General features: G+C 36.1%; 1 protein-coding gene across 1 annotated transcript in view; it reads left to right on the plus strand.

Moving 5' to 3' along the window:
• Positions 1–24,432, plus strand: part of LOC121379510 — a 133,559-nt gene that overhangs the window by 64,130 nt on the left and 44,997 nt on the right. The window contains exons 19-26 of the mRNA XM_041508154.1: positions 3,383–3,538; positions 4,566–4,715; positions 5,194–5,358; positions 9,905–10,063; positions 10,546–10,707; positions 17,106–17,270; positions 22,183–22,353; positions 23,503–23,670. Coding sequence (XP_041364088.1) covers positions 3,383–3,538; positions 4,566–4,715; positions 5,194–5,358; positions 9,905–10,063; positions 10,546–10,707; positions 17,106–17,270; positions 22,183–22,353; positions 23,503–23,670 — 1,296 coding nt within the window. The remainder of the gene's footprint in view (positions 1–3,382; positions 3,539–4,565; positions 4,716–5,193; positions 5,359–9,904; positions 10,064–10,545; positions 10,708–17,105; positions 17,271–22,182; positions 22,354–23,502; positions 23,671–24,432) is intronic.

The raw sequence follows: 24,432 nt of genomic DNA on the forward strand, positions 1-24,432 counted from the left end.
AAAATGCTTTTTCAGCATTTGAAAAATTTGTAGTTCTTTTTTTATCTGACATTACCTCCAATAGATAACGCTCACATGTGTCTGTAGAAGTAATGCAGTGCCAGTGTAATTGTGCTGTGTGAAGACTATACCCTTCCATACGTGCATGCAGTTCACTTCAATAGAATGTGTTTCACTTGCAATGTGTGCATCTGTCATAATTTCAGTGAAATAAACAACATGTTCTCGCCAGCTTTCAGGGAAGAATTATGGGTGGTGAACAGTGAGGGCTCAGAGAAAAAACACAATAAAACAGTCTTTAAAAGATTGTCATTTCGTTTGTTCCCTTAATTCGTCCTTTAATCAATCCAAGAGTAAAAAATATAATGTGTGGCGATCTACACATATATCCCGAGGTACATTCCCCTTCCCCACATCCGACATATATTTCGTAAGACCAGCGCATTCCTGATATTGCATATATGTGTACACTTTAAAACGATACTCTAAAACAATGTTTTAAGTGAAACAGTGTTTTTTCTTAAAACAGTTTTTATGATATCGATTTAAAATGTGTTTTAGGTTAGAACATGTTTTAGTTAAAATATGTTTTACCTAAAACGCCTTTATAAATATGGGCCTTAGAGTCTAGACTCTAATAGAGTCTGAAACAGTAACGCCATGGCAACGCCATACAAATTGTATGCATGTGACATCATTTTTGGACTCTAAAAGTTTTATAAGCATGGGCCCTGCAGTTCATTTCGATGATGAGGATGACGACACTGAGGACATAGAGTTTGTTGGGTGGGACCAGGATGAACTTGATATGTGATTATGTACTTTCACTTTGTGTACTGTATTTTGTGCTGGATTATGTGAGTGTTCATACAACATTGTAAAATCAATTAAAAAACGATATTCTTTGAATGTTGAAATGAAATTTATTACCCCTTTTGTTTTATTTATTGATAATATAATTTTCATGGTCTTTTACTCATTAGTGAACTTTGCATATTTTTTAAAACAAAACTGGCCTCATATCTGGAAATAAGCCCACCCCCACCAATGCTACAAATGAGTTGTCTTGGCCCCCTGGGCTTATTCCCAGTCAAATACGGGGTAAATGTATCATATATTTTATCCATAATCAAAGACCTTGGTTTGTAAGGTACATAAATGTATCGTATATTTTATCAATAATCAAAGACCTTGGTTTGTAAAGTACATAAATGTATCGTATATTTTATCCATAATCAAAGACCTTGGCTTGTAAAGTACATAAATGTATTGTATATTTTATCAATAATCAAAGACCTTGGTTTGTAAAGTTCATAAATGTATTGTATATTTTATCCATAATCAAAGACCTTGGCTTGTAAAGTACATAAATGTATCGTATATTTTATCCACAATCAAAGACCTTGGCTTGTAAAGTATACTACTCAAAAGAATTTAAGGGTCAGATGATATTTTCGACATTATTTTCTGAATGTCAATTATATTAGCTAGACCATAATGTCACGCATGGTATTGTTCCATTTTGACGAAAGTGGGTCTAAGCAACCCATAAATGAATTAAAATCCACTGTCATTGACACTGTCGACTAGTTCTAATGGCGAAAACATGCTTACATTTGCACGTAAATTAGGGCGAAAGCGAAAGGTCTGCTAAGTGCCCATAACTTGCTTTTTCACAAAGCGCTTCATTTGCACGCTTTGCATGTGTATTCCATGTTCCCAAAGCTGAATTTCCGTATAATTGGAGCTTGCGTTCGTGTACGGTGCACACTTCAAATTCGACAATGGTATGATGTCAACTGACTATTGAAGATCGAGGAAGGGCTATTGCTTGGCTTAAGGATGGCAATACGCAAAGAAATGTTGCTCTGAGACTTGGTGTCAGTCAGAGTGTCGTTGGCCGACTGTGGCAACGGTACCAAGCAACGAATTCTGTTCGAAATCGTCCACGTTCGGGAAGACCCCGAAGCACTACAAATAGAGAGGACCGCTACATCACCAATATGGCTCTACGTCAACGCACAACCACTGCACGCCGATTACGTGACAATCTGCGGACTGCGACTGGAACTCAAGTGTCTGATCAAACCATAGGCAATCGTCTGAGAGCCAATAATCTACGCTGCCGTCGCCAGGCTGTTCGACCACCACTCCTACTACGTCACAGAACGGCCAGACTTCACTGGTGCACACTTCATCTGCGGTGGCAACGTGTTCAGTGGGGTCGAGTGATGTTCACTGATGAGTCCAGGTTTAGTCTCCAGTTCAACGACGGTCGGGTTCGTGTCTACAGACATCCTGGGGAGCGCTTCGCTGACGTTAACGTTAGACAACGTCACCGGTTCGGTGGTGGCAGCATCATGGTGTGGGGCGGCATCTCTATCCACCACAGGACCCCCCTCTATGTGGTGGATGGCAATCTGAATGGAATCCGCTATCTGAATGAGATTATCCGGCCGTTGGTTCTCCCAGGCCTTCAGCAGATTGGCGGCGGGGCAGTTCTGCAGGATGACAATGCCAGACCCCACCGCGCCAGGGTGGTAACGGACTTTCTCAGACAACAAAGTATCGCCAGGATGGATTGGCCAGCATATTCGCCTGACTTGGCCCCAATAGAGCACGCCTGGGAGGAGAGTTCGGGATAACCATGCCCCTCCGGCCAACCTTCATGATCTGGGTCAACTTCTTATGGCAGAGTGGCAGGCCATTCCCCAAGAGTTCTTCAGACGTCTGATCAACAGCATGAGGCAACGATGTGTCGAGTGTATTCGCGCCAGGGGTGGATTCACACACTATTAAACGAATGTTCTAATGTGTAAAATCCATGTTTGACAACCTTCAACTTTGACAGCATGTCATGTGACTTTCTTGTATACAGTGACATTTATTTGTGGGTTTTTGTAAATATGGAACAATAAATTAAATTGTTGGTGTAGTTTACATCATCAATCTAATACACTCTGAAACTTATATGGTTATAAATTTTTGACCCTTAAATTCTTTTGAGTAGTATACATAAATGTATTGTATATTTTATCCATAATCAAAGACCTTGGCAATATGTATATAAGACATCTCTTGCTCCTTTTGGAAGACATAGTCTATTTGGTGGCAACAGGTTTCCTTTCACACTTGACCAAGTGTCAACCATAGACATCAAATTACCATAGTTTAAAATGTACTGAGGTAGTTAAATATTCCTTTCTTTTCCTTCTGTGAAATATGGTCACTAAATAGCTAACACAATTACTTGTATTTAGTCTTGGATAGAGATCTGAATTGCCGCTTTACCCTGAACACTGTGGCTTGAATGTTAGCATTATAATTATGAAAATATGTTATTATATTTGCTGTACTCAATTTGTTTAGTTTTTTTCCCCAGGAGACTGTCCACCAGGAACGAAAATAAGTGGAGAAAACTGTGAGTCCTGTCCATTTGGAGAATACCAGGATGAACCAAGACAAACTGTCTGCAAAGAATGTGGACCAAACCTGAACACGTCAAAAACCGGAGCTTCCAGTATTGATGACTGTACAGGTAAGTATTGAATTATTTTCCATGCTATGACTAAGCCACCAGGTGGAAAAGCTTGGTGGTCGGACTTCTGGCTGTATCTCATCTATGCAATCCCTATTAAACTGTGTTGTTTTATTTGTTACAGTTTTTCACTATAGTAACTATGACGGATCATAAATATTACTTTAAACCAGTGAATGATTTTAAATATATAACTTAAGGCCTTGTAGTATGAACATTTCTGGCTACCAAAAATATTTTATTGAATGGAAAGTTACGTTTTACGTTCATCTTTTTATCAGTAAAATTTAAAAAACTACTTTTTAATGCGATTTTGACCATTTTCCGACTTCTTTGGGAAACTAGATTGAAATTTTGTCAAATAAAATTATAATTTGTAAAGTTATAACAGTGTACCATGTTATCGATATTGACTTTCGAGGGGATACTGTGTCATTAATTTGGTCAGTTCCATATTAGCTTGTAATTCTACATTATAATTAATATAATACATGAATATAGTATTACCACTATTTATAGCATGTAACCTAAATTATTTGTGTGCGTAGATTTAGTGTTAATATTAATATTGGTTTATTTATTTATGTCTTTACTAGTTTGGTGGACTGAGGTCATAGGGCTCTAAAATTGACTATTCAGAGTGATAAAAATACAGCATAACTGCAATATTTAATATCCATCGGATAAATAAATCCTTTGTGGTAGGTATTAAACTTGTTAGCTTAGTAGGATATGTTTTCCATACATTTCGTCCTACCCCTCACCCTTTCCCTTCCAATCTTCAAAGTTCATATTCTCTGTTTATTTTGATGGTACGAAGCAAAGTATATTTCTACAAAATAGTATTACCTAAATACAAATTCTCAGTCTTTATGACAGATTAACCTGTGAGATACTGCAGCCAACATCTCTCATGAACATCACACAAGTGCTTGAATACTACAAATATATTTATTATTGCTATTGCTATTAATGTTGTTGTTATTATTTATTACAATTGAATATAATTATATACATTTTCTTCCAGTATCATGTGCACCAGGACTAGAGGGTCCGGATGGCTCATGTGTGGCATGCAGAGATGATACTGTGAAACCATACATTGGTAATGGACAGTGTGAACCCTGTACTGAAAACAGGACATCCAATGCTAACCATACCAGTTGCACAGGTGAAGGTAGGTAAATAGTGGAGAGCATTTTAAAAAGGTAAGAAAAAAACGTGTTGATCCATGGAGGGGGCATTGGTGGATATGAACCCCTTGAACTTTAAAGTTTTGAAGTGCCTTCAAAAGTCCAGTGTTTAACAGGTGAATACAGTGAATATATTAGCTTTGGGGGGGGGTGGGGGGGTTTGCTGGGGAGGATTGCCCTATTGCTCAGAATGGCTTGCACATGATGAATTAGATTGAGATAATAATCGGTTAGATAAAGTTATATTTTGTATTATACAAGTTCTAATGTCGTTTGAAGATAAAGTGTTTTGTCGTTGTTATATGGGGCTGAATTTACAAAGCCTGTTTTTCTTAAATACAGATGTTTTAGCTCTGTAAATGTACGTAGTCATACATGGAAGACAAAAATAGCCTTTTAAATTTAGTCCATTATCTTCTCTCTTTTTTTTCTATTTTGTCACATTGTTTTTTTGTTTTTAAGTGTTTTGTGCCATTGGTGCCGAATATGTATCATCCACAACAGACTGTTCTCTATGTGCAATTGGCTTCTTCAAGAATATCCGTGGTAACACTCCCTGTAAAGCCTGTCCTGGCAACTACATTACTTCCAGTGTTGGTACGGCATCCATGACTGACTGCAGCAAATGTAAGCATCTCACATGTTCAAACCTGATACCGTATATTGCCGTGTATTAGCCGACTCCTTGGATAGCCGACCTCTTAGTTTGAACCTAAATATCAAGTACAAAATCATCAGCCTTGTGTATTATAAGCCGAAGTCATCTTTTGTCCAGTTGTATATGTTGCATCGGTTTCAATAATACTGTCAACAAATAGACTTGTGCTTTTCTTGTTCATTATATTTGTTTTCCCTTTAATTATTACAAAAACGGTAATCACGATCGCAATCAATGCGGCAATGCTAACATCTACCATGCTGTGAAAAATCATTTAGAACTGATCAAGCATAACAAAAAAATAAATTATTCAAGCTGTAACAACATATCACTGAACAATGGTAATTAATTTATTCACTGGACAGCAACAAGTAAAGTCATTGAGGCGTGTTTAATCCTCCACCACACACATAGAAACAAAAGATCATACGGTCCGTGACTGCAGCTGTTCACTGTATATGGTATGGTCATGTGATAATTGTGGAAGTAATTATCGTCCTGAAATTCATGTTATGTTTTTTCAGTCGGTAATGTTAATAATGAACTTAATTTATTTATGGCATTACTTTGCACCTTCCCAACAAAACAATAATATTAGAAATATAATACTTGTTTGAAGAAAAAACACCGTTTTGTATCTTAAATTTGCTATATGAAAGACCGGTCCCAGCACAGGTCAAACAAAGATGGCTGACAGTTGGAAAGAATACGTTTTTACCATTGAAATGACAATAAAACAAGTAATTTTTTATTATTATTCATCAAACATATAATGCATTCAAGAACAAAAAACTGCATAATATTGCATGATGGGTTGTTTTATTTATACTGTGCACAAATTATTGTTACATAATCTGTGAAAGGCTAAGGGTCTGATCAAAATTTCTAAGTCGCGGTCTGGAGTATTTTCGATCGGAATTTTACGCTCCAATTTGTTGCCTCCGTGTATAAGCCGACTCTCTGCTTTTGGAAAGTGTTTCTAGACTTCAAAAGTAGGCTTATACACGGCAATATACGGTAGATAGTTCATTTTTATCCCAAGTATTGGCATAATGTATATTACATTGTTTACTTTATTACCCACCTGGTGAAAATGTGGGTGTGTCATACAAATTTCATATTAGTTGCTAAATGATAACATTTCGGTAAGTGACGTCATCTTCCCTGGTCTTAGCTGTGTGCATTCGCATGTCTCGTTGAGTAACGTTGGAAGTAATTATCAGCTTTGACATTATTTAGTGATGGGTAATAAGTAAAATACCATACTCATTTAACACAGTTTCTTTACAAAACTTGTGAACTTCCCATGGTATCTGACCTCACTTTCGTTCAGTGGAATACTAACATGCGAAGTTTACTCGTTTCGTAAAAAAGATATCTAGAAAAAACTTGTATAGTATTCTATATATATCAGGTGTCTCAAAAAAGCATAGTCTTAGCAACCATAGGTGCAGACCTTGTGTGGTGGTGGTTTTGGCGACCATCCAAAGTCCAAATGTTTCTGGACCTACGATTCTAGGATGTTTCCCACCTTCATGCTTTCTTACTGAGTCACACTGTAGTGTCCGAACCTCTTTAAATATGAAGTTAGCTGGACCCTAAAAAGTGGTCTAACAATGGAGTCGTGTCCTCATAGAGTACATTTCTTTATTTGACAACCCCTTCATCTCTACTGTTGACATTTGTACATTTTTTACATTTATTTGACACCCAGTATCTCATAGTTTTTAATCATTAAACGTTTGTTTATTCAGTTAACAGCTTCATGACAAAACTGAAACCCAACAAAAAAAAAAAAAAACAAAAAAACAACAACAACAACGTATTCATTTCCAGTAGCTGTCAGAAGTTATGGTGACATCTTTTAATGAGTAATTCTCTTAACGGTAGGGTCAACTCAAACAAGAGCCTTATGTGTTGGAAAGATGCATACCCGGACCACCAACACATACTGACACTTTAACAAATGAAAAATGCGTAATTTTAGAGTTAATAAAAAAACATGATTATTCCTGCTAACTGGGGGCAGCTATTTTGTTTAGTTTTTGTGACATCCGGTGGTATAGCTTGGGACGAAGTGACGTCAGCTCCATCCATCTTCTCTATGCACAGTGTAAACAAACGTGCTAATTTACGACAAGGCGCTTCGCTTTCATCAGCCTCACTTGTAAAACAACATAAATGACTTGATAGTATAATAAACCATTTAACTAAATATATTTCACGTTACATCAATAGAACGAAATGGAGTTATAGTATTTTTCTTTTTTTTAAATCCAAAGAAAAAATGCATACTATTAGGCCTATTGGTATGGCACGTTCGAGCAAAAACAACCACTCACGATACCCAAGTGATACTTTTCTTTTCTTTGGGACAACGTAATTGGTCAGTTTTGTGATTTTAGATGGGAAAGTTTACTTAATCAAGGGTTTTACAGAATTACTTACAGTAATAAAGCAGGGCGGTTGGTAATGTCCATTACAATTTGAGGTGTATCTGTGCTGTTATCACACAATACCCTGTGATCTTTATAAAAGAGGCACGTATTTTTAGTGTGTCTAGACACAGTGTCTGGGGACCGTCTAAATATACATCTGCCAATCAGAAACCACAGGTACAGGCCACAGAAAGAAAAGACCAATTAACCAAGAAAACACTGATTATTGTTTCAGTACGTGGGTTAATTTATGTACGAAACATAATACAGTTATTTTAACACTTTGACAATGGTGGTTTATTTTGTATTGAAAAATAATATATAATTGGTGCTGGCTTACTAGGATGGATATTATTACAGAACATAGCAATGTATCTGCTTCAGTTCGAAGACATTTAATTCCTGACATAACACGTTAGGTATTACATAACCACCAGCTCACCAGAGGGCGTATTCACTGGGATTGTACAAAATGGCTGCGCCCGTTATATATAATAGCCGTCACATTTAACCATTTTATTAATTAACTATACGATTATACTTGTTGATCTTAAGCAATAATGTGCATTATATATCGTTGAATATGCATACCAGGCCAAATGCCTTAATTGTCCCCTCCTTTAAAACTGCCTTTATTGTCTTACCTATATGAAGTTGTACCTATGGATGTTCATTATATTGCATGTAAAAAAACCACATTTTAATTACAATTTTAACTGAATATATTTTAATAAAAATAAATTAATTATTTGTTGTTTTTTTCATTTATTTTTAAATTTTTTAAAACATGCATTGAGATAAACATTTATGGATGCTACTTTCAGTGACATTGAATCAATTTGTGGTTGGTGAGACATTTAATTCCACGAAATTCTTGTTTTATTTTTAGCAGATCATCTAATACTATAGTGTTGTATAAATTAGCAGCCAACATTTCTTAGAAGCCGCTTTATACTTTAAATGCTTACTATCTGGTATCTTTATTCTTCCAACATTCTTGTCAATCTTCATTGCTCCTGATTTAGTGCCTATCTGGTATTATAATCTTTATTCTTCCAACGTTCTTGTCAGTCTTCATTGCTCCTGATTTAGTGTCTATCTGGTATTATAATCTTTATTCTTCCAACGTTCTTGTCAATCTTCATTGCTCCTGATTTCAATGCCTATCTGGTATTATAATCTTTATTCTTCCAACATTCTTGTCAATCTTCACTGCTTCTGATTTATGCCTATCTGGTATCTTTATTCTTGTCAATCTTCATTGCTCCTGATTTAGTGCCTATCTGGTATTATAATCTTTATTCTTCCAACGTTCTTGTCAATCTTCATTGCTCCTGATTTAGTGCCTATCTGGTATTATAATCTTTATTCTTTCAACGTTCTTGTCAGTCTTCATTGCTTCTGATTTCAATGGCTATCTGGTATTATAATCTTTATTCTTCCAACATTCTTGTCAATCTTCACTGCTCCTGATTTAGTGCCTATCTGGTATTATAATCTTTATTCTTCCAACATTCTTGTCAATCTTCACTGCTCCTGATTTAGTGTCTATCTGGTATTATAATCTTTATTCTTCCAACATTCTTGTCAATCTTCACTGCTCTTGATTTAGTGTCTATCTGGTATTATAATCTTTATTCTTCCAACATTCTTGTCAATCTTCACTGCTCTTGATTTAGTGTCTATCTGGTATTATAATCTTTATTCTTCCAACATTCTTGTCAATCTTCATTGCTCCTGATTTAGTGTCTATCTGGTATTATAATCTTTATTCTTCCAACATTCTTGTCAATCTTCATTGCTCCTGATTTAGTGTCTATCTGGTATTATAATCTTTATTCTTCCATTGTCAATCTTCACTGCTCCTGATTTAGTGTCTATCTGGTATTATAATCTTTATTCTTCCAACATTCTTGTCAATCTTCACTGCTCCTGATTTAGTGTCTATCTGGTATTATAATCTTTATTCTTCCAACATTCTTGTCAATCTTCATTGCTCTTGATTTAGTGTCTATCTGGTATTATAATCCTTATTCTTCCAACATTCTTGTTAATCTTCATTTGCTCCTGATTTCAGTGCAATGTGTACCTGGGTTCTATGGCTCATCAGATTCCTGCATCCCATGTGATCTCGGCTTCTACAAGTCCGCCCATGGCACTGACAACTGTACTAAATGTGACGAGTCTCTCACAACCAGCAGTAAAGCTTCGACTGCCAAGTCAGATTGTTCAGTTGGTGTGTATACATTTTGTCCTTTAACATGATGTATCGTAAACAGAGTTCTACTGAGATGAAAATCCTGCAGATTTAGCTGGAATATCTGATTTCAGCACCATCTGAAAACTCTTTCTGTCCTTGTTATTTGATGAAAAGCTCGCAGAAACTGCCTACTTTTCAAGATCTTGTAAAGTTTTCCATCTAATGTGTTCACTGTAATGTTCATCAATACAATGAAGGTCCTGAAAAAGATGGTAACTGCAGGGATTGTTTTTGTATGACAAGTACTTATAATATATGCATACATGTATATGCTCATACAAACACACACTAGCACATATGCATGTGTGAAGACATTTGTGCGCATAAAGGTAGGCTACATAAGTGCATACATGCACATGTCAAAATACACAATTGTGGTGATATGACATAATTTAAATAATTTCCTCTGCCATTGCTAGATCTAACATCTGTTGCTTATATCCTGTTTTCCTTTGTAGTTGTGTGTGACGCTGGGTCTTACCGAACTCAGAGCAACCAGTGTCAGCCATGTCCAAAGGGCAAGTACCAGCCAGTGAGTGGGATGGATTCCTGTGAGTCATGTCCGAACGACAACTATACGACTGAGAATCCAGGATCAACCCGTGAAGATCAGTGCCTGAGTAAGTTCACAAGTTCTTCACCACAAAGCTCAGTAGAAAATCTTCTGGAAAGCCTGATCTTCCTTTCCATGTTTTCAGGATTATTGTCCAAAGTCATTTTCATTCCTGTTAGGCCTAAAAAGAGAAAGGAGCACTTCCAGGTATGTTTAACCCCACAAGAAAATAGATCAGGTAGGATGACTTTTTTCTTCTTTTTTTAAAAATTAGTTTTTACTATTTTCACTCCTATGGGTCCAGACCGGCCTCGGTGGCGTCGTGGCAGGCCATCGGTCTACAGGCTGATAGGTACTGGGTTCGGATCCCAGTCGAGGCATGGGATTTTTAATCCAGATACCGACTCCAAACCCTGAGTGAGTGCTCCGCAAGGCTCAATGGGTAGGTGTAAACCACTTGCACCGACCAGTGATCCATAACTGGTTCAACAAAGGCCATGGTTTGTGCTATCCTGCCTATGGGAAGCGCAAATAAAAGATCCCTTGCTGCTAATCGGAAGAGTAGCCCATGTAGTGGCGACAGCGGGTTTACTCTCAAAAATCTGTGTGGTCCTTAACCATATGTCTGACGTCATATAACCGTAAATAAAATGTGTTGAGTGCGTCGTTAAATAAAACATTCTTTCTTTTCCTATGGGTCCAGATAAAATGTTATACATATACCGAAAATAATGATGTACATGTATGTGAGTGGATATAGCTTGTATCTTATCTTAACATGTATTAACATAGTTCAAGATATTCAGGGAAATATAACCAGTATGACACACATGAGTCTTAATGATTTTATGTGCACAATGAATAACATAATTTTGGGAAGCGACATCATAACGTAATAAAGCTTCCCCAGTCTTAACTCTGTGTAAATGCTTCCCAAAATGACGTATCCTTCTAGTTACGTTTGAAATGTTTTGACATGGTCCTAACTTGTTATTCATAAAAAATATTATCTCGCCTTCATGTAAAATTCTTTAATCTCATTGGTTGTTTGCCGTTGGACAAATCCCTTATCCCCCTGTGGGCGGAGCCAAATTCTCTTATACCCCGTCTGTAATTTCCAAGTTTCCAGCCGCCCCAGTTAATGCTAAAGCAATAATTAGATTATAAATAACATTGATAATCAATCAAGTATACACAATTAATTTTATTTTTACTATAAAATACACTATTTCAATACTTTTAAAAGCTGCAATGTTGAACTCGGCCACCTAATTACGGTCGTGGTGTTATTGTATTAATGCGCGATTTTTTTAATTAATATTTGTTTCAGACAATTTCGTATTACAAACATTTGAAGTTAAAAACTCGTTTATCGATGGAACTATTTTTCGTCATTGGCAAGTGCTTTCGTTCGCGTCCGTGTGGTACGGCTCCTCCGTTAATAAATTGTTAACAATTATTGTCTGGCGTTATTTTAATTATTTGGCTATATGGTTTAACATGTCGGCAAGATAAATTCGTTGTAGAAGCATCTCTCAGGGTATATGGCTTTTTATGTACCCTCTGTGTGCTCTTTTACCCCCTCGCCTTCGGCTCGGGGTAAAAGAACACACACAGGGTACATAAAAAGCCATATACCCCTCGTGATGCTTCTACAACTTATAATGTTATGGGTAAAATGGTTAATAAAGAAATTATTACACTCGCGTGTGAATTGTACTGATTTTATGAAACTTATGTCACTCTCGGGCAATACAAGAATCCTGACTCGTTTCATAAAACCAGTATGACACACAAGCTGGTATAATAATCTGTTTATAGGCCTATCAATAAATACATTGTGGGTTCATGTAAAGATTTCTTTTCACCCAGTTTTTTTTTTTTTGTTTGGCATTCAGAAGAAAAATAAAATATGTACTACATGATATGAGCTACTACAAAACATATTAGAAAGGCCAGAATGTATTGCATATACAGATAGGAAGAGGCCTTGATATAGGCATTTTGCCTGTTGGCCAATCCCCAACCAGCATTATAATTGAGAATACATATTGTTTAAACCATATCTAGATATTCATATTCGATCCAAGAATATGTAGCCTTGGAAAATTTTTAAAATAAATTAGATTATCTGAAAACATGATTAGCAAACTGGATGGTTACTTTAATATAAACTCATGAGGATTTATTATGCATAATACATTTAATATTATATGTACCTAGTTTGAATGTTGGAAGCAAATCTATTTCTCACACAATCAAGAAAAGTAAAAGGAGTATGGAATGGGCTGGAATAAATATAACTGTAAAGAAAAAAGAAGCAAAATAATCTTTATTTCAGAAAGACCAGAGATAAATACAGAAGGAAAATAATAATAAATCAGTAAATAAAAATATTTAAAACAAATCTCGTTTAAAAATACCACAGATTGCAAATGAAGTATGTGACTGTGATAGAAATCAGTCGCAGTGTAGAGGGCTGCCAGTGTACATAAGACAGCTGTCCTACTTGCCCACAAAAGTGTTAGATATCCCATGATGCAGTTTGGTTTGATAAGAGATGTTAATCTCTGCGTGCATGTGCAGACTGAATGTGATATAGGTCTATTGTGGTATTTTTACCATACATTTCAACCCATGACAATTTAGCAGACCTTGTCTTTTAAGGTGCACAAGTGACGTGAACAGTAGCATCCATGGAAGCTTTTAATATATGACTGGTACTTATCTTTGTTATACAAATCGGAAAACACTGGTTTAATAGACATCTTCGAAGACTTACCAATCTGATCAAAACTCCTTTGCCTATTTAATTTATTATTAAAGGCATACTGTCACGGATTTAAGGACCTTATTTCTCTTAAAATGGATAATAAATAAAAATTGCATTAATTGTTGGAAACCATATCTAGCTATCACATCACCATAACTGAACCATGATGGAGTTAAATCCATGTCATCCCTCTGGTCAATTTTAGTTTTTTAATTATGGACCATTTCCATAATTCAATTATTTTTACAAAATGTTATTAATAAATGGAGTATGGTGGTTATGAAGATGGTTGAATAAAGTGCATTTAGGGACAGATCAAATTATTTTTCTTCAGGTAATACTTTGTTAGACCATTAAATAGGTCAGTGGTCTGTGACAATATGCCTTTAATTCGAAACAGTCCACTTTTGTAAGGTAATAGATCACAATGTCTGATAAGGATAACTCATTTATACTGTTCATATAGTTACGAAAAAAAAGGAATTGAATTAAATAGTGGCTTCTGTAGCCTACACAAATGAACTCGTTATGGAAATCAGCGAACTCGGTAAAATTGTCTTGATTAGTTCAACTGTTGGCCTACAAAGCTTACGTGAGCTAGGTCCCTAAAATGTTAAGCGTGTAACGTTCTAGTTTCTTTAAAAAAGAAATGAAATATAGACGAAGACAATTCAAAAGTAGACGAAATAATAAAAAGAGGGAAAATAAATGATAATAGGTATGTAGGAATAGGCCTAGGTCTCGTTTACCAATTTTTTAAAATAATTTTTATGTATATTATTTTTTATTTTTTTTATCTTTAAAAAGAAAATCAAATAAAACTTCATTTGAATATTTGTATTTCAACCAGAGGTGAATAAACATCTGTTATTTATATATGTATATATGTACACAATATAGTAATAGTAATCAGTGATCATAGCCGACTTTTAATTTTTGTTTGTTTCAATACATTTGTTAGAAAGTCACAGACCATGTGACTGGAACATGATTTGATGCGCAGTACTTTGTGACATATTGACCAATCAGAGCTATCGAGGTCGGGTTATTTTTACTCTTGGAACTCTGGCTGCATGCATGCTCACGCTGGTCTGCTTGACAACTTCTTATGCATTTCTGATGGTGTCTAAAATTATGATTGTTTTTAGATTATCTTTATTCTGGCATCCCATGTTTAGAATAAATCCTTTGTAAAGACAGATTTTGTCGGAGTTTCTGTAATTTTTATCAGTAACATTGGGACCATTCTAGATCAATAACGTAACGGTGACGACATATATGTCATAGCTGTTCGTAACTGGTAGTGGTAGGTCAAATGACATGTTACAAAATGATGAGGGAAAGAGACTGGTTGCTTAATTGTTGAATTAAAAATGCCACGTGAATGTCAATGTCCCAACCAATACTATCAATTGAACTAATTGTAGGCTTACATTTAATGAGTTATTTAAAAAATGTTTTAATAATATGAGGGATCGTTTCTTCTTCTGCGTTCAGTTTCATTATGCTCCTTGAATTCAGATCGTGAGTTTTACCGCCTCCATCAACTCCAGTCAGCAGCAGGTTGTCTCTTTCTCCCCTAAGTTTTTCTTCGATTGTTCTGGGTTAAGCAGATGTTTCCTCTGATACTGTCATATGTTGCATCTAATTTAGTCGGTAGTGCACACCTGAGAAGCTTGGGTCGTATAGTTCTAATTGACTCACCTCCTCAGAGCCAATGGTTTTTTTCCATCTCAGCTGTCCTAATCATGTTCGATGTACATAATAATGAAATTCAAGATAAGTCGATTCCTACAAATGTTTAGCTGCACGTTCATCAAACCATTTGATACTCAAAAAGTATCTATACTTGTGTGTATCAAATTATATGTCTGCATCAGTGTATGTCATAATTATATTTCTATGGCACTGCCTGTGACAGTTTTTAATAACTCCATTCCTGAAAGGGAAAAGAAGTCAAGACTACACTAATGAACCAAACAACATAAAATTAGTTGGTTAATTTTTACAGCATATGTCTCTACATTTACATGTACCATTTGCTTCATAAATTAATAATGCTTGGTTTTCACTCGCTTTAGCGTTTTGATTAGTGTAATTTTTCACTCACCTAAGCCTTTTGAGGTGTGTGTGATTTTTCATTCGCCATGGTTTTTCAAAAGCCAAGGACTGCTTCAGCTATCTTTTTAATTGAAAATATGTTTGCTCTTCAACAGATTCGTGAATTAATTTGGCTGCTGAAACATCATTCTCAATAATTTCATCATTATCACCAGCCTTTGCTAATATTATTATGTCTCTGATCCAAGCTTGTCTGCTTGAGTGGCGCACAACACCTGTTCAGACTGAACTCAATTTCTGTGATGTCATTTCCAAAGATTGCTATAAAGGCTATTTCAGTTTTGTAACAATTATTGAAAATCCTGCATGAAAATGGCTTTTTGGCTAAAAGAAAAAACAACCCTAAAATAGTGGTGTAATTCTTAATGATTTTCTTTGACAACAGCTACGTGGTTAGGCCATCGGTCTACAGGCTGGTAGGTACTGGGTTCAGATCCCAGTCGAGGCATGGGATTTTTAATCCAGATACCGACTCCAAACCCTGAGTGAGTGCTCCGCAAGGCTCAATGGGTAGGTGTAAACCACTTACACTGACCAGTGATCCATAACTGGTTCAACAAAGGCCATGGCTTGTGCTGTCCTGCCTGTGGGAAGCGCAAATAAAAGATCCCTTGCTGCTAATCGGAAAGAGTAGCCCATGCAGTGGTGACAGTGGGTTTCCTCTCAAAATCTTTGTGGTCCGTAACCATATGTCTGATGCCATATAACCGTAAATAAAATGTGTTGAGTGTGTCGTTAAATAAAGCATTTCTTTCTTTCTTTGTTTAACAACAGCTATTTAATGACTTACTAAAAATTATCATGAATGACATCTTGTAATAAATAACAAAATAAATAACGATGTCATCCATCCTTTATCGGGAATAAAATTTAGAACATTTGGTATAGGTATTTTGTAAGACGATTTGTAATGTTTACTTGAAAGCAATAGTAGGAATAACACTCATTATTGCGAATACAAAGAATATGATAAAATAGATATACACTGTACAGCTCATAGTTAATAATTTTATTATAAAGTTAACCTTTAAATACTTCACTAAGGTATGAAAAACAGACAGCAACATTTCCAGTGATATAATCATGCAGGTTTGATTATGACTTGATCATAGAGCTTGGTGCATGTACAGACATTTCCTTTCAGTTTCCACACTAATGCTTGTGCATAGCTTCTGTACTTCAGTGGACTTGGTTTGAGTTTGGAGTTTTCCTTCGCCTAGGAGAGTTTCCTTACTAGGATTCTGAGCCTCTCCAGCCCAGTTTTGATTTTGCAGTTTGCTTCTCCTAGACAGTTGTCTTTCTCGCGTCCTCCATCTGTTCGGTTATAATGGTCCGTTTCGTCAGTCTTGTAGGTTGCAGTGTACCAAACAGCACCCACGAGTCAAACTTCGAAGTGTATCTTATCTTCACTTTTGTCAAGAACTAGCCTAGTCAAAGATGCTTCATGTTATATCTGAAAGTAGCAGATTAACCCCACATTGTTTCTGATTTACTTTAAGGATGAGGGGACTAAATGAAATGTCCTTTGTTTTCCTATCATTAATGTGTAATATATATTTTTTCTTCTACAGAAGTGTGTGAGAAGGGACACTACCGCAATGAGGACAACAAGTGTTCAGTTTGTGGTATTGGCTTCTACCAGCCCAGTGAAGGACAAGCGGAATGTCTCAACTGTTCTTCTGAACATCCTTACACCACAGCTAACACTGGATCAACATCGGTGGAGCAATGTCTGAGTAACTAATTTGATTTTTGTTTTTTCTTCTACACTTCAGTTTATGTACCTAAAACCCCAATCTGATTAAAATTAGCTCTACTGGTCTACCAGTAGATCTAACAGCATTGCGTGGACTCCCATGTCCAGGTGATATTTCATCTATAAATAACAATTTAAATATCAACCAATTACACTTCGCCTTTTATAGTGTTATTCGGGAGCATACAAGACTATTTATGCAATAGGCGAACTTGTTGGTCTATTTCAACATTAAAAAACAGGGGGAAAGTGCAGTAATAAACTCTGGATTGTATACTAGTATAAACAGATTTGATGGCTATATCATCACGATTTTTTTTCGTCTTTAAACAAATTTTATATCAAATTTTATATTGAAATTAGTTTCCAGCATACTTCGTAATTCACCCAAATCATTTTGTATACCCTCGGCATAATCCCGAATGTTTTCAAATTCGTTTCAAATCACTGGCATGATTTTGCAAGTAAGGTTTTGATTGGTCGAATGAAAGGTCAACTGGACATGAGCTCCAACTCGGTGCTGTTGGATCCACAGGTAATAGTAATTAACCAGTGGAGCTAATTTTAATTAGATTGCTAAAACCCATTTTTGTCTTTTGCCTGAATTAAACGAAAATGCCTGAATCTGGATAAGATTTCACAAACACTTAAAATCATTACTGTAATTGATTAAATAAGTCATTTAAGCATTTTATTTTCATATTTCATAAATACATGTTTATTATACAGTCAACTCCACTTATTTGCACATCGGTTTATAGCATAATTCGGTTAATCGACTATTTTCACCCAACACGGAACCATTTGCCCTTATAACACTACAAAACATCCGGTTAATTGCACAGACTACAGGCTATATATCGGTTATTTGCACATATAAATAACGATTTTTTTTTTTTTGGTGCTAAATTAATGTCACAAATGACTGAGAATGTCTATCAAACTTTGGCAAAAAAACTCAAATAAATCACCGATTAATCTGTTTTGTTTGAGCTCACTGTGTGGTAAGCCGACTGCAAGTGTAATCGCTGTTTACAGAGTCGACGTGTGACATGCAAATGAGATGGTGTGCACGTTACTACTGGTGAATCACAATACCCGACTACAAGATTTAAGAATGACATAATTAAGTTGAATAAACCTAAGACCTAATGTTTTGTTTGCAATATATTGCTGTTAATCAGAGGCCATCTCAATAACAAGTAACTCTCCGACTATTATTTTTAGAAGTACCGCCTGTGCGCTTGTACGCATGCGCACTCAACTATTGAGGCCCTATTCGATTGACGTGTTCAGGGCAATCATTGTTCTGTATCAATTATTACGTTATGTTGAGAAGCCTTGTTAATAATTAAAAGATTACAGATCAATCGTCCTAGGCGGTTATGTTTTTAATAAATGTGACCGAGAAAGGGTTGTTGTTCACTTATTCATTAGATGCAGTGTACGCTATATCTGTTAAACGCAAAAGAAACGATTTATCACTTGCTTCCCGGAAAATGTAGCGGAAAAAAAAGACTGGTGGGGGAGGTCGTCAAAAAAACAAACATAACAAAGACCGTTATTTATGGATCGTCCCTAAGTTTCTGCTATATTGTTAGACACCAATCAGTCGGACCTCACCATGAAGGTCAGTCAATTGTGTTAGACCGGTCATGCATGCAATGCAGACTGCTGGAACTGATAACGACTCACTAGCCGAGCTTAACTTTAATTGCTTAACAATAGCAAAGTCATTATTTGGGGATCACAAATAATACCAAAGCTTGCCGTATCTTTTGGGATGGAAAGAACACCATACCAGCAAATGCATACAAGTTCACGTAATTCTATTCGGTCAATCAACAGCCCGGTAATTCCGGAAACTGACGTCATTTTGTAAACACGTGCACCGATGAAACGTGAACTTTTTGATGGTTCTGTTGTTTCAAGTTTATCTCATTAACTACATGGCTAATACACTTTGTTTACACTAGTGGATGGTCAGTGGGTTTTTTTTTAATGCACAAAGTTTGTGTTTTTAGAAAACGACGCCAGTTTGTGTTTTTAGAAAACGACGCCCAGTGACGGACGTTGTTGGTTTTTTAGAAAATGATTTCTGGTCTGGCAGATTAAAACAAAAACGCCATGCTAATTATATATATCGATAGATATATTTTTTTACATTTATATATATCCAACTGCATGTGACATGTGTTAACTGTAATAGTTCCGGTATGAAGTACCGCATTATGCTAGACTGTCTCCCATGCCACTTTGTAGTTGGATGGCTGTTACAAAGTGAAAGTCGGTACTCTATCGGTTAATCGACTAACCCGGTTAATTGCACAAAATCGAGCAGCACCGAGGGTATGCAAATAAGCGGGTTTGACTGTATTTTCAATAGAAAATATTTCATTGCCTTTTCATTTAAATTCTAAGATGCAGATATTGAGACTAAGGGCGGGATGTAGCCCATTGATAAAGCACTCGCCTGATGCGCGGTCAGTCTAGGATCGATCCCCGGCGACGGGCCCATTGGGCTATTTCTCACTCTGACCAATGACTGGTATATCAAAAGCTGTGGTATGTGCTATCCTGTCTGTGGAACGGTGCATATAAAAGATCTCTTGCTACTAATGGAAAAATGTAGTGGGTTTCGATCTTTTCTAAGACATATTAAAGATCCCTTGCTACTAATGGAAAAATGTGGTGGGTTTCAGTTCTTTCTAAGACTATATTGTCAAATTACCAAATGTGCTCTAGTGATGTCATTAGGCCAAAAAAAAGAAGAAGTTTGTTTCAGGTAACATGGCCAAAAAAAGTAGGGTAGGTAGGTAGGATTTCTTTCTTTTTTTTTTTTTCTTTTTTTTTTAGTTCAGAGAAAGGTTACCCTACCTTAAATGTGTTTGCCAGAGAAAAACTCAATCTCAAGATGAAAGACATGAAGGCAAGCTGTCTGAAAAATCTTAGTTTACTCGTTGCAGCCAGAGAGAAATAAAAACAATCTCACTGTCAATGTCAGTTTTAAGTTTCACATGCCATTTTCAAAAGACAGAAAAACAAAAAAAGTTCAAACTATTCCTTTCACCAATAAAAGTCAGTAGATGACTGCACAGAAACTTCACAGCTTTGTCCAGTTTTGTCATAGGATGACTGCACAAATTTGTCCAAGCTGGTCAATAGATGTTTGCACAAAAGTTCACAGATTTATCCAACTTGTATTGGAAATAACAAAACAATACTAATTTTGTGTGGAATTTACAAATCAGTCGGCTTAGAAATGAATAACTTGTAGTAAATTTCATAGTAATAAAAAAGGCGTTTCTAACCCGAGTACTCTGACTGTAAGAGAGCTAGACGGACATTTGGACATAAATAATGAGAGCGTGTTTATGTTCAAATGTCCGTCTAGCTCTCTTACAGTCCGAGTACTCGGGCTAAAGCGTTCCCTGTGGGACGGACTTATAGTTTTAATGTTTATTAGCCTATTGAATGGACCCATGCTAAAATCACTCAAATTAATTTATTCCCAATTAACTGAAACACTGAAATAAATGTGAACTGTTTAATGTTAGTGGTTATATTCTTGAATATTCCGTTTATTTAATTATTACCCATGCTCAGCAGTTGATAGGCCCATCTACATCAATGGCGTAGGAAGCGGCATCGATGGTTTATATATTAATTTTATACGTGTGTGTACCCACCCACCCCACTTTTTGATATCTTCCTACAGGCTACACCCGTGTATATTAACAAATTCTGGGTACTAGTAACTAGGCCTAAGCAGTAGCCAACAACGAGAATTGTACAAAGTCTTCTTCAAATGACCTTCACCTTTGCATGTGGAAAAAACACGATGACTTGTAGCCTAGTCTGTGCATGTGGTATCGAGAAATCCTTTATTGTTTTGTTGAGATCGCACGTTGTTGTTTTTGGAAAATAAACCTACATTGTATGAGATGACTGGAGTTACGATAATACGATATATTTTCCTCTATAGGCCTACAGTATTTAGCAGTTTGTAATAAAAGCCGTTTAATCGCCACACACGTTACCGTACTGTCATGCGATCTCGTGTGTCACCAATTACCGTGGTACCTAATAAGAGCACGTGTTATTAACAGTGTTCTACACTCGGTTTTATAACTTACTCTTCTTTGGCTAGTGGACAAACAAACATTTTTAGCCAAGCTTAAAATGTTACTCGTCACAGCTGTACTAGTACGACACTACTCATTTTGTATCATTTATGAATGTGTTGTAAGTATCTGGATTGTTTTCGCCAAATTACTAAAATCAACGATGAGTTCCGAATTGTACCGACAATTAATACGGAATTCACAGTGATCAGTCAGACAACTTCGTAAATAGTAAAATATTCCGACTGCACAATGATGTCAACAAATTTCATTTGTTTTCGCTGCTAGGACTGAACGCACATGGAAAATAATTTAATACTTAGACGTTTTTGGAGTCAGTCGCCAGATGGCGACGATAATAAATTCAATCGGTCGCCACGCCAACATTTGGTCGCATTGGCGACCATTTTGGTCGCAACGTAGAACACTGGTTAATGATTCCAATTTCAATGGTGTGTATAAAAACCATCGCTGCTGCCCCCCCCCCCCCCCCCCCCCCACGTACACACACCCCTCAACCTCCATTTAACACACACACTGACGTGTAAGAGTTATCCTACTTGAGTACTTCTGTCGTCTGCTTTATCGATCCGCGACCACAACTTCTGTGTGCTTCCCCCAACCCCAGCAGAAAAAAAAAGTTCAGGGTCGGTGGCAAAATTTAGGGTCGGTCGGGTGACCGGAAACAAACCATTTTTTTTGTTTGGCCTTAAACAAAACAAATTTTAATATTATATTGAGACTAATTCTTTATTTTTCAAACTTTAGGAGTGTGTGATAAAGGAAGTTATCGACCATCTACAAATCGTAATGGCTGCATTAAATGTGAGATAGGGAAGTACCAACCCGACAATGGAAAGACAAGCTGTATCTTGTGTGGTGATGCTGCTATTGTTACTACTTTACAAACAGGATCACCTTCTAGTGAATCGTGCATTCGTAAGGCTTTCAGTTTAATATGTCTGTCTGTCCATCTGTCTCACATATAATTTTCCAGACTTTTTTCACAGTGCCTCTAGATATTATAATTTTGTGTATAGCTTTATCATGTACTGTTGCAGATCAAGTTTGACTTTAATGGCAATTTACCCATTTTTGACATATCGAGTTATGGTCCTTGAACTTAGAGATACAGAAATTATTTTTTCGGATTCTTTCTTCATAATGCCAGAAGATATTGAGATGCAATTTTGTCTATAGCTTTATCATGCACTGTTACAGATCAGTTCATTTTCACTTTCATGGCAGTTTTCCACCTTTTTCTTTTACAAAGTTATGGCCCTTGAATTTAGAAGATATGAAAAATTAGTTTTCTGAACTTCTTGTTTTTTTGCCTGAAAATATTGAGATGAAATTTTGTTTATAGCTTTATCATGTATTGATACAGAACAAGTTTTACCCATTTTTTTTTACAGAGTTATAGCCCTTGAACTTAGGAGATACGAAAATTAGTCAGGCCTAGTAGAAGACATGTATTGCTTTAGAATGCTTGTTTTCATTGCTTTAGCCAGTGTAAATAAAAATTGGTTTATGAGAGGAGTGTCCTTGATACTAAATTATATATCTCGATTAACTTGTTTTTTTAAATAGAGGCAAAGAACATATAATGGCACTGTGAACATTTTAAAATTCCTATGTAACTTTAAAATAGCTTTTTGGGTTATTTGTCTTTTAAATGTATTAGCATGTACTGAATGTATACTAATTACTGTTTGTGTGCAGGAGTTTTCCTACTATTACTACAATCAAACCTGTGTTATGCAGCCATTATCTTAAACAGGCACCTTCACATCATAGTATAAGTTTTCCAGTAGCAAGCAACAACCTGTCTTAAAAGAACACCGTGTGATCGATACACTTTGAGTGGTTACTTAATACAGATTTTGACCTATATTTTGTTTCAAGGGTTGTATGACTATTGGGTGTCATATAACGGTATATGAATAAATGAAAGTCATGCATTCGTTTACCTTTGACACCCAATAAGGGATTTGTCTTTGTGCTAGGGTGTCCTTATATAACCACAGTGTCCTTACCATCCATTCATCGCTGTTTCCATCAACTCACTTTTCCTATTTCCTCATCCAGCTATATGTCCAGCTGGTAAGTATTTGGACACAACAAAGAGAGCATGTGAGCCATGTGAATTGGGAAAATACAAAGACAAAACCGGAACGCGACAAGAGTGTGATGATTGTCCTGATAAAAAAACAACAGCATCAACAGGAGCAACATCTAAAGACCTCTGCAGTCTGGGTGAGTATTTATAACCATCTTTGGAAAGCCTTTTCCATATGGTCTGTTGGCTGTGTATTGTAACCATTGCATGTTTGAAAAGCGGGATTTGTTGGACATGTAGGATGAAGATTGTCAGGCAATTAAAATTGTAGATAACTGAATGTACAGATTTTTTTATTTAGGTAGGAATATTTGTTTAGTGACATCTTATATGAGCCTTATGTGTTGGAAAGATGCATACCCAGACTGCCAACACATACTGACAGTTTAGAAATGATTATTCCTGCTAAGTGGGAGCAGCCATTTTGTGGTGGTTTGTGTTGCGTCAGGTACTCTAGCTTGGCAGGAAGTGATGTCAGTTCCTACCAACTCCTGGTTTGAGTAATATTTATATGTTATGGTGAAAAAGGTAGACATGATGTCGACAGATCAAGATTTACTTTTATCAAGAAAACTGATGATAAAGTTAATAGGTGTTTCATCATCATCATCAGTCCTTAGCAACTGGTATTATTTCTTAACAAAAAGTTTTACTAAGAAATTTGCAACAGTCCATGACATTTATTTACACAAAACCAAACCAGCAGTTGGGGTGTTTGCTTTTGTAAATTTTCCTAGCTCTCCCCACCCAAAACAAAAATAACAAAAAATAAAATATGTCTGTCTGTCTGTCTGTCTTTCTATTCTATCTTATCTATCTTATTTCATTCATTTCATTTAAACTTATTTTCGTGCTTATATCCAATTAAGGTTCAAGCACACTCTCCTGGGCACACACCT

This window comes from Gigantopelta aegis, chromosome 8 (assembly GCF_016097555.1).
Source record: "Gigantopelta aegis isolate Gae_Host chromosome 8, Gae_host_genome, whole genome shotgun sequence".
Lineage (NCBI taxonomy): Eukaryota > Metazoa > Mollusca > Gastropoda > Neomphalida > Peltospiridae > Gigantopelta > Gigantopelta aegis.